General features: G+C 47.0%; 1 protein-coding gene across 1 annotated transcript in view; it reads right to left on the reverse strand.

The window, feature by feature from the left end:
* LOC122945781 overlaps positions 1-13,620 on the reverse strand; it is an 82,386-nt gene that overhangs the window by 3,080 nt on the left and 65,686 nt on the right. Inside the window, exon 9 of the mRNA XM_044304971.1 lies at positions 12,876-13,163. Coding sequence (XP_044160906.1) covers positions 12,876-13,163 — 288 coding nt within the window. The remainder of the gene's footprint in view (positions 1-12,875; positions 13,164-13,620) is intronic.

Here is a 13,620-nt window from a genome sequence, read left to right on the forward strand (position 1 = left end):
CCATCACAGCGGAGAGCAGTATAACTACAAGCTGCCCCATTCACTTCTACTGGACGCCTCCTTCCAGTTCAAGTCAATATGAAGGAGCCGTCCATAGACGTGAACGGGGCGGCTTGTAATTACACTACCCACCTCTGCGATGTCGACGGCAAGCAGGTAGACAATGAAGGGGAGGCTGCGCTCACATGGAGCTTCTCACCTTCTCTTCAACCAGCTGATCAGTGGAGGTTCCGGGTGTCAAACCCCCACCTATCTAATATTAATGACCTATCCTGAGGACACGTCATCAATATCAAAATCCTGGAAAACACTATTTGCGACTTGCTTAGGAAAGGAATGTGGCTTCAAGGGAAAGGGGCAACGCCGTGCGCTAAAATTACACCACATTTTTGGCACACAATTCTGGCTCAAAGTAAGGGCTTATTCACACGACCGTATGTATTTTGCGGTCCGCAAAAAATACGGATGACGTCCGTGTGCATTACGTATTTTGCAGAACTGAACAGCTGGCCCCTAATAATAGAGCAGTTCTATCCTTGTCTGTAATGCGGACAATAATAGGACATGTTTTTTTTTGCGGAACGGAAATACGGACATACATTAATATTTTTTTTTTGCGACCCATTAAAATTAATGGTTCATTGAAAAAAACAGAATGGACACAGAAAGAAAATACATTTGTGTGTATGAGCCCTAAGCCAAATAGTCGGTGCTGTAAACTTAGGGGGAAATGCACTTATCTTGTATGCCAGTTTTCTGGAATACAAAGGTCGCTTATTTTGGTGCAAGTGCCGTTGTGCATTTGGACAATACTGCTCCACCCAGCTTTCCACAAGCCTAAGGCCTCATGCACACAACAGTATTTTTTTGCAGTCCGCAAAGAGGGGTTCCGTTGTTCTGTGATCCGTGTCCGTTTTTGTTTCCGTGTGTCTTCCTTTATTTTTGGAGGATCTCCAAACATGAAGGAAAGTAAAAAAAAAATCTAAGTTTAGCTTGCCATGCAAATGATCGGAAAAAAACGGACACGGACGACAATCTTGTGCGCATCCATGTTTTTTCACGGACCCATTGACTTGAATGAGACAGGTCTTATTTTTTTAACGGACTGGAAACACGGATCACGGATGCGGATGACAAACAGTGCATTAACAGAGTTTTCCACGGACCCATTGAAAGTCAATGGGTCCGCAGAAAATCGCGGAAAACGGAACAACGGACACGGGACACAACAATGGTTGTGTGCATGAGGCCTTATAGTGCAGCTTCTATCTCTATCTTCCCTGGTACATATCTTTGTATAATCATCAATGTATACTATTTTCTTTCAGTGTGATATCCTTGTTATTAGTCCTAGAGAAGCTCTTCCAATTGACCTGTGATTTATGTGACTGTTGTTCTGCTTGTGACCTGTAGTGACTTTATGGCCCATCCAGATCCTTAGCTTTGTTTGTTTACCTACATATAGCGTCTCTTCTCATGTGCTTTACTTCAGTGATTCATTGATTAACCTGCTCAGGACCGCCGTACGCAGGATTGCGTCTTTGCGGCAGTCCTGTTCCTCTGGGTGGACGCGCCGGTGCGTACTCTCACGAGACGCGAGATTTCGGGGAAAGCCGGCCCGCGCATGCGTATCGCGGGGCGGCAAAATTCAAAAGACAAGTTCGTCATCAACCTGCCAGCCAATGATCGTGGCTGGCAGGTTGCTGATTTTCAAAAAAACTAATCAGCAGCCAGATAACCCATCATATTAGTAAATATGATGTGGTTATATGGCTGCCTGCTCCTCTGCTCCTTCTTTTGGTCGGTTGGTTCCAGCAGAGGAGCACACATCACTGTGAGTACCCACTACACCACACTTAGCCCCCAGATCACCTCCCAGCACCCCAATTAACCCTTTGATCACCCCTTCTTGCCCCTGTCAATCACTAGTGAAAGGAAAAAAGTGATCAGTGCAAACTTTTCACTGGTATTGACCGTTTAGGTTTTAGGATTGTGGCGAAACCAACCTCGCCACTGGGTTTTGGAGAGGGCTGTTTAAAAGCCTCTTGCCTCAGGATTATGGCCCATACTAACGTTAAAGGATAAGACAGACCGGCCGCACAGCTTAAATCTGTCTGTAGAATTGTATTTTATGTTATTATGCGTTCGGTTAAATTGTATGTTATGTGAGGGCACCCAGATAGCTAATAGTATTGTATTCGTGTATTCTGAGTGCCATTCACCTAATGATATGCACTCAGACTTGAGCTATCTGGGGATATGTTAAATGTCTGTGTTTGCTGTGGGGATGTGCCATTGTGTGTTTGGGTGGTGATTCCTGTCCTGTTGTCTCCACATGTGTATTGGTGATCTCCCCTTTGTCCTGAGAGATAATTGGATTGTCTTCGGTCGTCTCCGGGACAGAGGGGAGGAAACCATGATGCATTGTGGGGATATGTTGTATCTGCAACAAACTGTAATAAAAACCAGGCTGGGTGTGCCAGCACTTCAGACCACTGCTTGACCCTGAACACGGAGCCTTGTCTCGTTATTGGGGGGATTCCCTGTATGCTGTTGGAGACTGATTGCCAGGAGTGTAAGCTGACCGATACGCTTTTCCTGTTCGTCTGCTGGCAGCTACTTGCGAGGTTCCAGTTTGGAGTGCTATTTTGTATCCAGTTCGGGAGGTTGGTGTTCTGCAGTAGCTGTGCCTGTCTCTCGGAAAGGGGCATATCGCCTAAACGGATTTTAACCCCTTGTCTGCTGAAACGGTGCCGTTACATTGGTGGCAGCGGTGGGATCGTTCCTACAGCCAGAAGGACAGCTACAGGAGACACCATTTCTGTGGATTCTACAATTTAAGGGCAACGCATGTCTCAGTACAGTGACCCTAAAAGCACCAGGATGGAACCAGCAGTGGAGTACAGATACTCTGTGGAGGAATTTGACCGTATGATGTGGTTGCGGCTGAACTTCTTCGGACCCAATTCAGCTGAGAAGTACGTGAAGTTCGTGAGGAATCTAGTGTCTAAGACCCTACTATACCGGGCAGAAGGTGACGGTCAGCTGTCACGTTGGGTGGACCTCCATCGGAAGTTACGGTTGCGGGACAGTGGGAGCCCAGTCTCCATTCCCCAGCGGCAGTGTGAAGTGCAGGGAGGGGAGAGCAGCGGCCTCCCTCCCCAGCGGCAGGCTGAGTTACAGGGGGCAGAGGTAGTTGTTCCTGCCCCCCAACAGCAGAGTGATATGCCGGGAAGGCAGTGTGAAGTGCAGGGAGAGGAGAACAGCGGCCTCCCTCCCCAGTGGCAGGCTGAGTTACAGGGGGCAGAGGTAGTTGTTCCTGCCCCCCAGCAGCAGCATGATTTTTGGGAAATTGGGAGCCGAGTGTCCATTCCCCAGCGGCAGATGGAGTTACAGGGGGCAAAGACAGTCGGTCCTGTCCCCCAGCGGCAGAGTGTCCTACAGGGAATAGAGAGCCCAGTCTCCTTTCCCCAGCAGCAGGACACTGTATTGGGAGCGGAGGCGGTCGGTCGCCCTCCCCAGCGGCTGGAAGTATGTATGGGAGAGGAGCTCGTTACCCCCTCTCCCCAGCGGCAGCTTAACGCACCAGGGGGAGACAGTAAGCCCCACAACTGTGCAGATGGGACCGTGGTCTCTGCACTTACAGCACAGGGGGTAGGGACAGTTGTTCCTGTCCCCCAGCAACAGGGCAGTTTAGCCAAAGGGGAGACAGTCGGTTTCCCCCTCCAACAACCAGACTCCAACCAGGCTTCTTCCGTGGTAACGCTGGCACCAGGGCAGAGTACCGCTGATCCCAGCCCACGAAGCAACCTCCACTCCAAGCCAGGGAGCAACTCAGAGACCGGGAGTACCAGCTACCAATATAACCTTGGTGGATTCACTGGACAGAGACAGCCTACTAAATTCTACAGGTCCAGTATTGGGTTGTGGGTGGGCTGCCAGACTAACTCAGGTACCGACCGGCGTGAGGTCAGGTATCTGGTTAGTCTTCCCTGGGGGGGGGGGAGATGTGTGGCGAAACCAACCTCGCCACTGGGTTTTGGAGAGGGCTGTTTAAAAGCCTCTTGCCTCAGGATTATGGCCCATACTAACGTTAAAGGATAAGACAGACCGGCCGCACAGCTTAAATCTGTCTGTAGAATTGTATTTTATGTTATTATGCGTTCGGTTAAATTGTATGTTATGTGAGGGCACCCAGATAGCTAATAGTATTGTATTCGTGTATTCTGAGTGCCATTCACCTAATGATATGCACTCAGACTTGAGCTATCTGGGGATATGTTAAATGTCTGTGTTTGCTGTGGGGATGTGCCATTGTGTGTTTGGGTGGTGATTCCTGTCCTGTTGTCTCCACATGTGTATTGGTGATCTCCCCTTTGTCCTGAGAGATAATTGGATTGTCTTCGGTCATCTCCGGGACAGAGGGGAGGAAACCATGATGCATTGTGGGGATATGTTGTATCTGCAACAAACTGTAATAAAAACCAGGCTGGGTGTGCCAGCACTTCAGACCACTGCTTGACCCTGAACACGGAGCCTTGTCTCGTTATTGGGGGGATTCCCTGTATGCTGTTGGAGACTGATTGCCAGGAGTGTAAGCTGACCGATACGCTTTTCCTGTTCGTCTGCTGGCAGCTACTTGCGAGGTTCCAGTTTGGAGTGCTATTTTGTATCCAGTTCGGGAGGTTGGTGTTCTGCAGTAGCTGTGCCTGTCTCTCGGAAAGGGGCATATCGCCTAAACGGATTTTAACCCCTTGTCTGCTGAAACGGTGCCGTTACAAGGATAGTTTAGGCCCCTTGGTTAGGTAGTTTAGCGATCAGTTAGCGCCAAGCCCACCGCACCGCAGTCCGTTATTCGCTGATTAGCGTATCGCTAATCAGCATTTGTACTTTTATAGTATCTGGAAGTGATCAAAACTGATCACAGTCAGATCTATAATAGTACTAGTGTCACTTTAGCTCGCCCTCCACCCAAAACTGAGTGTTTGCCCGATCAGGCCTGATCGGTCGCCCACACGTGCGTTCACCCACGCCCGCCCCACCGCAGTGACAAAAAATTGTTTTTTTTGATCGCTGCACATTCACTTTACACGCGCTGCGGCGATAAAAAAAAATCAGTTTTGATATTTATCAACCGCAGCGGCCTCCGGTACTTCGCTAGCCTCCCCTTTGTAAGACAGGCTTGCTTTTTTTTCTTGGGTAGTCTCAGGGAATACCCCTAAATTTAGTTGCCGAAATGTCAAACAGGGGGTATTCTTCTGAAGAGGCCTACAGGCTTCTGACCCAGTCGGATGAGGAGTGGGAATCCTCATCTGATGAATCCAGCGGGTCAGAATACGAACCTGTAGAAAGCAGTGGCTCTCTGACCCAAAGTTCGGACGAGGAGGCTGAGGTCCCTGATAGCACCAGGCGTACCCGGCCCCGTGTCGCTAGACCACAGGTTGCGCAGGATCCGCTTCAAGAGCAGCAGAGTGGGGCTGGTGCTGTCGGATTACTTGGTGAGGCATACACCAGCAGCGCAGCCCTTCCTGGACCTAGTACCAGCACTGCCGTACAACCTGGTGAAGTGGCGAGCACCAGAAGGGCAGTTGAAGCTGGTACGGTGGCACGAGCAGTAGTGACCCCGTCGCAGCCACCGCAAAGACGTGCCCGTAGAGCCCCTAGAATCCCTGAGGTGCTGGCAAACCCTGATTGGCAGTCCCCAACTTCAGCCGCACCTGTAGTTCCCCCTTTCACCGCCCAGTCTGGAGTTCGGGTTGAGACAGCTCAGATCGGTTCGGCCCTGGGATTTTTTGAGCTGTTCTTGACTGCGGAGCTCTTGGACTTAGTCGTGGCCGAAACAAATCGGTATGCCACACAATTTATATCCGCCAACCCAGGAAGCTCTTATGCCCAGTCTTGCCGGTGGAAACCAGTCCAAGTTTCCGAAATTAAAACTTTTCTGGGCCTTCTCCTCAACATGGGTCTAACTAAAAAGCATGAATTGCGGTCATATTGGTCCACGAACCCAATTCATCACATGCCCATGTTCTCTGCTGCTATGTCCAGGACACGATTTGAGACCATCCTGCGTTTCCTGCACTTTAGTGATAACAGCACCTCCCGTCCCAGAGGCCACCCTGCTTTTGACCGGCTCCACAAAATTCGGCCCCTCATAGACCATTTCAACCAGAAATTTGCAGATTTGTATACCCCAGAGCAAAACATCTGCGTAGACGAGTTCCTGATACATTTTACCGGGCGCCTTGGCTTCAAACAATACATCCCAAGCAAGCGCGCCCGGTATGGGGTCAAATTGTATAAGCTCTGTGAAAGGGCCACAGGCTATACCCACAAATTTCGGATCTATGAGGGAAAAGATCAGACCCTGGAGCCGGTCGGTTGCCCTGACTACCTGGGGAGCAGTGGGAAGACAGTCTGGGACTTGGTGTCACCCTTATTTGGCAAGGGGTACCATCTTTATGTGGACAATTTTTACACAAGTGTGGCCCTCTTTAGGCATTTGTTTCTAGAACGGATTGGCGCCTGTGGCACCGTGCGAGCTAGTCGCGCGGGCTTCCCCCAACGGCTCGTTACCACCCGTCTTGCAAGGGGGCAGAGGGATGCATTGTGTAACGAAGAACTGCTCGCGGTGAAATGGAGAGACAAGCGTGACGTTTACATGCTCTCCTCCATTCACGCAGACACGACAATACAAATTGAGCGAGCAACCCGTGTCATTGAAAAGCCCCTCTCAGTCCACGACTATAACCTTCACATGGGAGGGGTGGACTTCAATGACCAGATGTTGGCTCCGTATTTAGTGTCCCGCAGAACCAGACGCTGGTATAAGAAGGTGTCTGTATACCTAATTCAATTGGCTCTGTACAATAGTTTTGTTCTCTACAGTAAGGCTGGGAGAACTGGATCCTTCCTCAAATTTCAGGAAGAGATCATCGCGAACCTCCTGTACCCAGGAGGTTCCGTGGCCCCATCCACCAGTGTAGTTAGCCGTCTACACGAGCGACATTTCCCCAGTATCGCTCCTGGTACCTCAAACCGACCGCCACCCCGAAAAAAATGTCGTGTCTGTAGCAGGAGTGGAATAAGGCGTGACACCCGCTATTTCTGTCCTGACTATCCTGACCACCCTGCCCTATGCTTTGGAGAGTGTTTCCGAAAGTACCACACACAGGTACACTTAGCATAGGGATCACATCTCACCAGGACAGGCACACAGGGCTATTAGGGCCCATTCACTCACAGCTGCTGCAAACCTCTCCTTTCACTTGGGACAAAGTGCATAACGCACTTTGCCACATCTTTGGGCGATTTGCGCTTTGCACATTGACCCATGGGGAAGGAGAGGTTTGTTCTATAAAGGTAAAAAAAAAACAAAAAAAAAAAAAACACCAGTAAGCAAAAAGGTTTAGTTCAAAAAGTTAAAGTTTATATGTTCTGTTCCAAAGTTAATAAAATTATTGCGTTGCGGCCTGTTTTTTTTTTTTTTTTAACCTTCCAGGTGGACCAACCGATCGACTAGCTGCAGCACTGATGTGCATTCTGACAGAAGCATTGCGCTGCTGTCAGATTACACGCAAGTCGGTGTATGCGGCGCTACAAGACGAGATTTCTACTCTGCAGTAACAGATATGTTTGCCGAGGCATACGAGCTGAGGAGGAGGCGGTGTTCATATGCTTTGGCAAACACTTTGTATATAAAAAAAAAAAAAATCCCGGCAATGATTTATTCATCCACATCGATTGATGTGAATGGAGAAATCTGGTTTACCAGGGCATACGAGCTAAGTGGGTATGGATGTAGGGCGGAGCTCCTATGTCCTGGCAGACGCCTTTCCCCTCTTTTTTTTTGGCAGAGATTTTTCCATCCACATTGATCGATGCGAATGAAGAAATCTGTGCCGTTCATTTTTTTCTTTCAGCCCAGAGGCTGAACGGAAAAAAATATTTCATTACCTGTATGCTCAATATAAGGAGAATAGCAGAAACTCCTAATGCTGGCCATACATGTAATGATTGCGGAGACCCTCAAATGCCAGGGCAGTACAAACACCCCACAACTGACCCCATTTTGGAAAGAAGACACCCCAAGGTATTTGCTGAGGGGCATATTGAGTCCATGAAAGATTTAAATTTTTGTCCTAAGTTAGCGGAAAGTGAGACTTTGTGAGAAAAAAAAAACAAAAAACAATTTCCGCTAACTTATGCGGAAAAAAAAAAATTCTATGAACTTGCCAGGCCCCTCATTGGATACCTTGGGGTGTCTTCTTTCCAAAGTGGGGTCACATGTGGGGTATTTATACTGCCCTGGCTTTTTAGGGGCCCTAAAGCGTGAGAAGAAGTCTGGGATCCAAATGTCTAAAAATGCCCTCCTAAAAGGAATTTGGGCACCTTTGCGCATCTAGGCTGCAAAAAAGTGTCACACATGTGGTATCGCCGTACTCAGGAGAATCTGGGGAATGTGTTTTGGGGTGTCATTTTACATATACCCATGCTGGGTGAGATAAATATCTTGGTCAAATGCCAACTTTGTATTAAAAAAATGGAAAAGTTGTCTTTTGCCAAGATATTTCTCTCATCCAGCATGGGTATATGTAAAATGACACCCCAAAACACATTCCCCAACTTCTCCTGAGTACGGCGATACCAGATGTGTGACACTTTTTTGCAGCCTAGGTGGGCAAAGGGGCACATATTCCAAAGTGCACCTTTTGGATTTCGCAGGCCATTTTTTACAGATTTTGATTGCAAACTACTTCTCACACATATGGGCCCCTAAATTGCCAGGGCAGTATAACTACGCCACAAGTGACCCCATTTTGGAAAGAAGACACCCCAAGGTATTCCGTGAGGGGGATGGCGAGTTCCTAGAATTTTTTATTTTTTGTCGCAAGTTAGTGGAATATGAGACTTTGTAAGAAAAAAATAATAATAAATAAATCATTTTCCGCTAACTTGTGACAAAAAATAAAAAAGTTCTATGAGCTCACTATGCCCATCAGCGAATACCTTAGGGTGTCTACTTTCCGAAATGGGGTAATTTGTGGGGTTTTTCTACTGTCTGGGCATTGTAGAACCTCAGGAATCATGACAGGTGCTCAGAAAGTCAGAGCTGCTTCAAAAAGTGGAAATTCACATTTTTGTACCATAGTGTGTAAACGCTATAACTTTTACCAAAACCATTTTTTTTTTTTTGCCCAAACATTTTTTTTTTTATCAAAGACATGTAGAACAATACATTTAGCGAAAAATTTATATATGGATGTCGTTTTTTTGCAAAATTTTACAGCTGAAAGTGAAAAATTTCATTTTTTTGCAAAAAAATCGTTACATTTTGATTAATAACAAAAAAAAGTAAAAATGTCAGCAGCAATGAAATACCACCAAATGAAAGCTCTATTAGTGAGAAGAAAAGGAGGTAAAATTCATTTGGGTGGTAAGTTGCATGACCGAGCGATAAACGGTGAAAGGAGTGTAGTGCAGAAGTGTAAAAAGTGGCCTGGTCATTAAGGGGGTTTTAGCTAGCGGGGCTGAAGTGGTTAATGAGCTAAATTACCCCTAGTTCTCTGATCACACTTCCTATAAATATAGACACAGTCTTAGGCCTCTTTCACACTACCGGTTTTTTTTTCCGTTTTGCGGTCCGTTTTTTGCGTTCCGTATACGGAACCATTCATTTCAATGGTTCTGCAAAAAAAACGGAATGTGTTCCGTATGCATTCCGTTTCCGTATTTCCGTTTTTCCGTTCCGTTGAAAGATAGAACATGTCCTATTATTGCCCGCAAATCACGGTCCGTGGCTCCATTCAAGTCAATGGGTCCGCCAAAAAAACGGAACACATACGGAAATGCATCCGTATGTCTTCCGTTTCCGTTCCGTTTTTTCTGAACCATCTATTGAAAATGTTATGCCCAGCCCAATTTTTTCTATGTAATTACTGTATACTGTATATGCCATACGGAAAAACGGAACGGAAACGGAACCACAACAGAAGCAAAAAAACGGAACAATGGATCCGTGAAAAACGGACTGCAAAACACTGAAATGGACATACTGTAGTGTGAAAGAGGCCTTAGGGGAAGCATTCGCAGGGGTCAGCACGAGCCAAAAGCACCATCTCTGTCTAAGCGCCATTTTGCCTAAGTGCTTGGCAGTTAATCATGGCAGTTAGACAGGGCAGGAGACGGAGATGCTGTGTGTACTACTCAGACATAGTTACACACAGCACAGGCATGCTACGCTATTGTCTCACTCGGAGTCTGGCGGCTCTTCTCATCACTATGGCTGTCTACTTTCAAATTCAACCACACTGTCCACCCTCTGTCCCTTCTCTCCACATCAGTCCCTCCCTCCTTCCCTCACCCATGTTCAGTTCCCATACACTTTACACCCTCATACATTACGCTGACCCATCTTCCTCCACGGTGCACCATAAAAAACTATGCATTCAGTTTCCGTGTGTCCGTATCTCCGTTCCGTGCAAAGACAGAACATGTCCTATATTTGGCCGCAAATCACGTTCCGTGGCTCCAATAAAGTCAATGGGTACGCAAAAAAAACGGAATGCATCCGTATGTCGTATCCGTTCCGTTTTTTGCGGAACCATCTATTGAAAATGTTATGCTCAGCCCAATTTGTTCTATGTAATTACTGTATACTGTATATGCCATACGGAAAAACGGAACGGAAAAACTGAAACAAAAAAACGGACCGCAAAACACTGAAATAGCCATACGGTAGTGTGAAAGAGGCCTAAAGGTGCAACAGATTTATCATCCAGCATCAGCCGCGGTGAGAAATCTGCTGCAGTTTACATGATCTGAAAATCGGACAGGATTCATAAATCTGCCCCACATGGCCTGCACCAAGGGGCACATTTATTAAGACCCGCGTATTAGACCCCAGTCTTAATAAAGCCCCATAGCTGGGGGTGTTTCCACGGAAGTTATGAAGAGGCGCCGGCCTCTTTCTAACCTCGGCAGATCCTCTGCCAGTTCTAAGTGTAAGCCACCTTCCTGTAGCTGACTTACATTTAGACAACTAGCTGTTGTGCTGCAATCTGCGCCTAAAATATGCCTAAGGCTGGGTTCACACGGGCGAGATTTCCGCGCGGGTGCGATGCGTGAGGAGAACGCATTGCACCCGCACTGAATCCGGACCTATTCATTTCTATGGGGCTGTGCACATGAGCGGTGATTTTCACGCATCACTTGTGCGTTGCGTGAAAAATCGCGGCAGGTTCTATATTGTGCGTTTTTTCACGCAACGCAGGCCCCATGGAAGTGAATGGGGCTGCGTGAAAATCGCAAACATCCGCAAGCAAGTGCGGGTGCGATGCGATTTTCACGCATGGTTGCTAAGATGAAAGTCTATTCACTGCATTATTTTCCCTTATAAAATAATAGCATTCTTTAATACAGAATGCTTAGTAGAAGGTCAATTGAGCGTTAAAAAATAAAAAAAAAATTACCTCTCCTCCTCCTCTTGATCGCGTAGTTGCCGATCTCTTCTTACTACTTTAATCATGAGCTGCCGTCTAAAGGACCTGTGGTGACGTCGCATCACACGGTCTATCACCGCAGTGATGGACCATGTGATGAGCTCAGTGACGTCACCACAGGTCCTTAGACAGGTCCTGAAGAAAGAACAGGAGACTGCCAGCTACGCGATCAATTGGAGGAGGTGAGTTAATTATTATTATTTTTTTAACCCTCAATTGACCTACTAAGCCAGTGATGGTGAACCTTTTAGAGACCGAGTGCCCAAACTGCAACCAAATACCCACTTATTTATCGCAAAGTGCCAACACGGCAATTTAACTTGAATACAATATAGTATATCTTTCATGTACTTTATCATATAGCTATAATAGCTTAATAGCCTACATTCAGCGCGCTGCCTGTGCTGTTCATGGTGCGTCCTGTGCTGATGAATGGCAGGAAAAGTCTAAAGCATATTGGTACGTCATAGACTTTTTCCAGGGCGCAGGTGCCCACAGAGAGGGCTCAGAGTGCCGCCTCTGGCACCCGTGCCATAGGTTCGCCATCACTGTACTAAGCAGTCTGTGTTAAAGAATGCTAATATTTTCCCTGTTATAACCATGTTATAAGGGAAAATAATGACATCTACACAACACCGAACCCAAACCTGAACTTCAGTGAAGATCGGGTCTGGGTACCACATTCAGTTTTTTATCACGTGTGTGCAAAACGCATTGCACCCGCGCGATTAAAACTGAATACAATCGCAGTCAAAACTGACTGAAATTGCGTACCTACTCGCGTGGGTTTGCCGCAATGAACCCTGGACGCATCCTGAGCCAAAACGTGACACCCGTGTGAACCCAGCCTAAGGCCTCTTTCACACGAGCGTGACGGATTGGCTCCGGATGCGTTCAGGGTGCGTTCAGTGAAACTCACACCATTTTGCAAGCAAGTTCAGTAAGTTTTGTCTGCAATTGCGTTCAGTTTTTTCCGCGCGGGTACAATGCGTTTTGATGCGTTTTTCACCTGCGTGATAAAAAACGGAAGGTTTACAAACATCTAATAATCATCAGCAAAAAAAACCGCATTGCACCTGCACTCGATGCAATGCGTTTTTCACTGAAGCCCCATTCACTTCTATGGGGCAGGGCTGCATGAAAAACGCAGAATATAGAACATGCTGTGATTTTCACGCAACGCAGAACTGATGCGTGAAAAAAAATATGTACACAGACCCATTGACATGAATGGGTCAGGATTCAGTGCGGGTGTTATGCGTTCACGTCACGTGTGAAAGGGGCCTAATATGGGAGTATTTCAGTGTAATAAATGACCCCCCAAATGTCCAGATACTGAAACATACAGCACTTATAAGTATCCTTGCTCCTTACCGTTCTCTCGTAGGACGATCATCTCCACTACAGCATTCGATGCGTTGTCTTCCACAACCACTTTATAATATTTCTTATCCTTCTTAGACTTGATTGTAATCTCACTGACACAGGAGCCAGCACGGTTTTCTCTTTTCACTTTTTTTTCGATTTTTTTAGAAACTTTATAGTTTTTATCTTTTTCCTTACGTTTGCTCCATGTAATTTTAATGTCATTCGGGGTGAAATGTACAACTTCTGCTCTTATTTTCTCTTTGTTCAGAAGTGTCACATTCACTGCTCGGATTCCTGCAGAATAAAATATTAGGAATAAATCGTGTGACGTACTGGACAGTAAACCCCAGCATTAGACCTCAGGGGCAGTATGGACAGTAAACCCCAGCATTAGACCTCAGGGGCAGTACGGACAGTAAACCCCAGCATTAGACCTCAGGGACAGTACGGACAGTAAACCCCAACATTAGACCTCAGGGGCAGTACGGACAGTAAACCCCAGCATTAGACCTCAGGGGCAGTACGGACAGTAAACCCCAGCATTAGACCTCAGGGGCAGTACGGACAGTAAACCCCAGCATTAGACCTCAGGGCCAGTACGGACAATAAACCCCAACATTAGACCTCAGGGGCAGTACGGACAATAAACCCCAACATTAGACCTCAGGGACAGTACGGACAGTAAACCCCAACATTAGACCTCAGGGGCAGTACGGACAGTAAACCCCAGCATTAGACCTCAGGGGCAGTA

Source organism: Bufo gargarizans, chromosome 8, assembly GCF_014858855.1.
Source record: "Bufo gargarizans isolate SCDJY-AF-19 chromosome 8, ASM1485885v1, whole genome shotgun sequence".
Classification (NCBI taxonomy): domain Eukaryota; kingdom Metazoa; phylum Chordata; class Amphibia; order Anura; family Bufonidae; genus Bufo; species Bufo gargarizans.